Raw genomic sequence first — 2,469 nt, forward strand, 5'->3', positions numbered from 1 at the left:
CGAACGTGTGGGATCCTTCGCGAATGCGAAGGGTGAACTACACTGGCCTCCCCGCCTTTCTACGCGAACGCGAAGGGCAATAGCCCAGCTCCCATTTTCCTTCATCACGAACGCGAGGGACATTCCGCATTCGCGAAGAAGGAAACATGAACTGGATTTTTTGGTTTTTTCAACTTAGCTCCTCGTGGTTCAAAACTCACTCGAGCCACTCGGGACCCCGTCTAAATGTATCAAAAAGTATGTGAACATAATACGGACTTGCTCGAACTCTCGAAATGCGTAAATCAACAACAAAACCAAGAATCACATCCCAAAACCAAATTTTATCAAAATATGAACTTCAAGTTTCCAATTTGCTCTGAACGCACCGAATAATAATTACACTACTCGGAATGACACCAAAATTTGCGTGCAAGTCTTAAATCACAATACGGAATTATTTTCAGGCTCTGAATTTCAAACGGGCCTCAATTACTCCAAAACCTACTCCAAACCAAATTTAAAGAACTTTAAAACCTTAAAAGAGCCGATTTTCACCATTAGGCGCCGAAACACTCCCGAGTCATCCAAAACCCGATCCGAACATACGCCCAAGTCCAAAATCATCATACGAAGCTATTGGAACAGTCAAATCCTGATTCCGAGGTCGTTTACTCAAAAAGTTGACCGAAGTCAAACTTGGCCTTTTAAAGCCAAACTAAGGAACCAAGTGTTCTTATTTCTTCCCGAACCCTTCCAAATACCGAATTAACCATCCCCGCAAGTCATAAAACAGTAAAAGCACATATAGGGAGTCTTATTTAGGGGAACAGGGTTCTAGAAGGCAAAATGACCGGTTGAGTCGTTGCATTCTCCACCTCTTAAACAAACGTTCGCTCTCGAACGGGTTTAGAATTATACCAGGAGTGCTGAATAAGTGCGGATATCTGCTCTGCATGTCCTCCTAGGCCTCCAAGTCACTTCCTCAACTGGTTGGACCCTCCACTGAACCTTTATCGTAGAAATCTTCTTGGACCTCAACTGGCGAACCTGCCTCTCCACAATAGCAATTGGTTTATCTTCATAGCCCAAGCTCTCATCTAGCTGAACTATGCTGAAGTCTAACACGTGTGGAAGGTCGGCATGATACCTCCGGATTATAGTTATATGGAAAATCGGATGAACTCCCAATAGACTGGGAGGAAAAGCAAGCTTGTAAGCAACCTCCCTATCTCGTCTCAACACCTCAAATGGGCCTATAAACCTTGGGCTAAACGTGCCCTTCTTCCCGAATCTCATGATTCCCTTCATCGGCGAAACCTTTAAGAGAACATTTCCACCCACCATAAACGATAAATCACGCGCTTTCTGATCCACGCAACTCTTCTATTTGGACTGTGTTGTACGAAGTCTCTCCTGAATCCACTTTACCTTTTCCAAGGCATCCTTCACCAAATCAGTACCATATAACTTAGCCTCATCGGGCTCAAATCATCCGATGGGCGAACGACATCGCCGACCATATAAAGCCTTAAATTGAGCCATCTCAATGCTGGATTGGTAACTGTTGTTTTAAGCAAACTCGACCAAAGGCAAGAAGCGATCCCACTGACCTCTTAAGTCAAACACACATGCCCTGAACATATCCTCCAAAATCTGAATTGTCCGCTCCGACTGCCCGTCGGTCTGCGAATGAAAGGTTGTGCTGAGCTCTACACGGGTCCCCAATTCACTCTGTACTGTCCTCCAGAAATGTGAAGTAAACTGAGAGCCCCTATCTTATATGATGGAAATTGGTGCATCGTGCAACCAAACTATCTCTTGAATATAAATCTGGGCCAACCACTTTGAAGTATATGTATTCACAACCGGAATGAAGTGTGTCGACTTGGTTAACCTGTTGACAATGACCCAAACTGCATCAAACTTCCGCAAGGTCCGCGAAAACCCAACTACAAAGTCCATAGTAATGTGTTCTCATTTCCACTCCGGTATAATCATCTACTGAAGTAGGCCACTTGGTCTTTGGTGCTCATACTTAACTTGCTGGCAATTTAGGCACCTAGCTACATACTCAGCTATGTCCTTCTTCATTCATCGCCACCAATAATGCTGCCTCAGGTCACGGTACACCTGGATGAATTGAATACCGATAGCTGTGTGCCTCCTCTAGGATCTTTTCCCTCAAGCCATCAACATTAGGTAGACATAGGTGACCCTAGAGTCAAAGAACACCGTCATCACCGATAGCAACCTCCTTGGAACCACCGAGTAGTACCGTCTCTCAGAGAACCAACAAGTGTGGATCATCACACTGGCGAGCCTTGATCTGCCCAAATAGTGAAGACTGGGCAACGACACACGCAAGAACTCGGCTGGGCTCTGAAATATCCAGCCTCACAAGTCTGTTAGCCAAGGACTGAATGTCCAAAGCTAATGGCCTTTCCTCTGCTAAAATAAATGCCAAGCTACCCATACTTTCTGCCTTTC

General features: G+C 45.0%; 1 protein-coding gene across 1 annotated transcript; it reads right to left on the reverse strand.

The window, feature by feature from the left end:
• Positions 1–894: 894 nt before the first annotated feature.
• Positions 895–1,326, reverse strand: LOC138899327 (uncharacterized). Its single transcript, XM_070185488.1, has one exon. The coding sequence runs from the start codon at positions 1,324–1,326 to the stop codon at positions 895–897; it is 432 nt and encodes a 143-aa protein (XP_070041589.1).
• Positions 1,327–2,469: the final 1,143 nt, after the last annotated feature.

The sequence above is a fragment of the Nicotiana tomentosiformis genome, chromosome 9 (assembly GCF_000390325.3).
Source record: "Nicotiana tomentosiformis chromosome 9, ASM39032v3, whole genome shotgun sequence".
Classification (NCBI taxonomy): domain Eukaryota; kingdom Viridiplantae; phylum Streptophyta; class Magnoliopsida; order Solanales; family Solanaceae; genus Nicotiana; species Nicotiana tomentosiformis.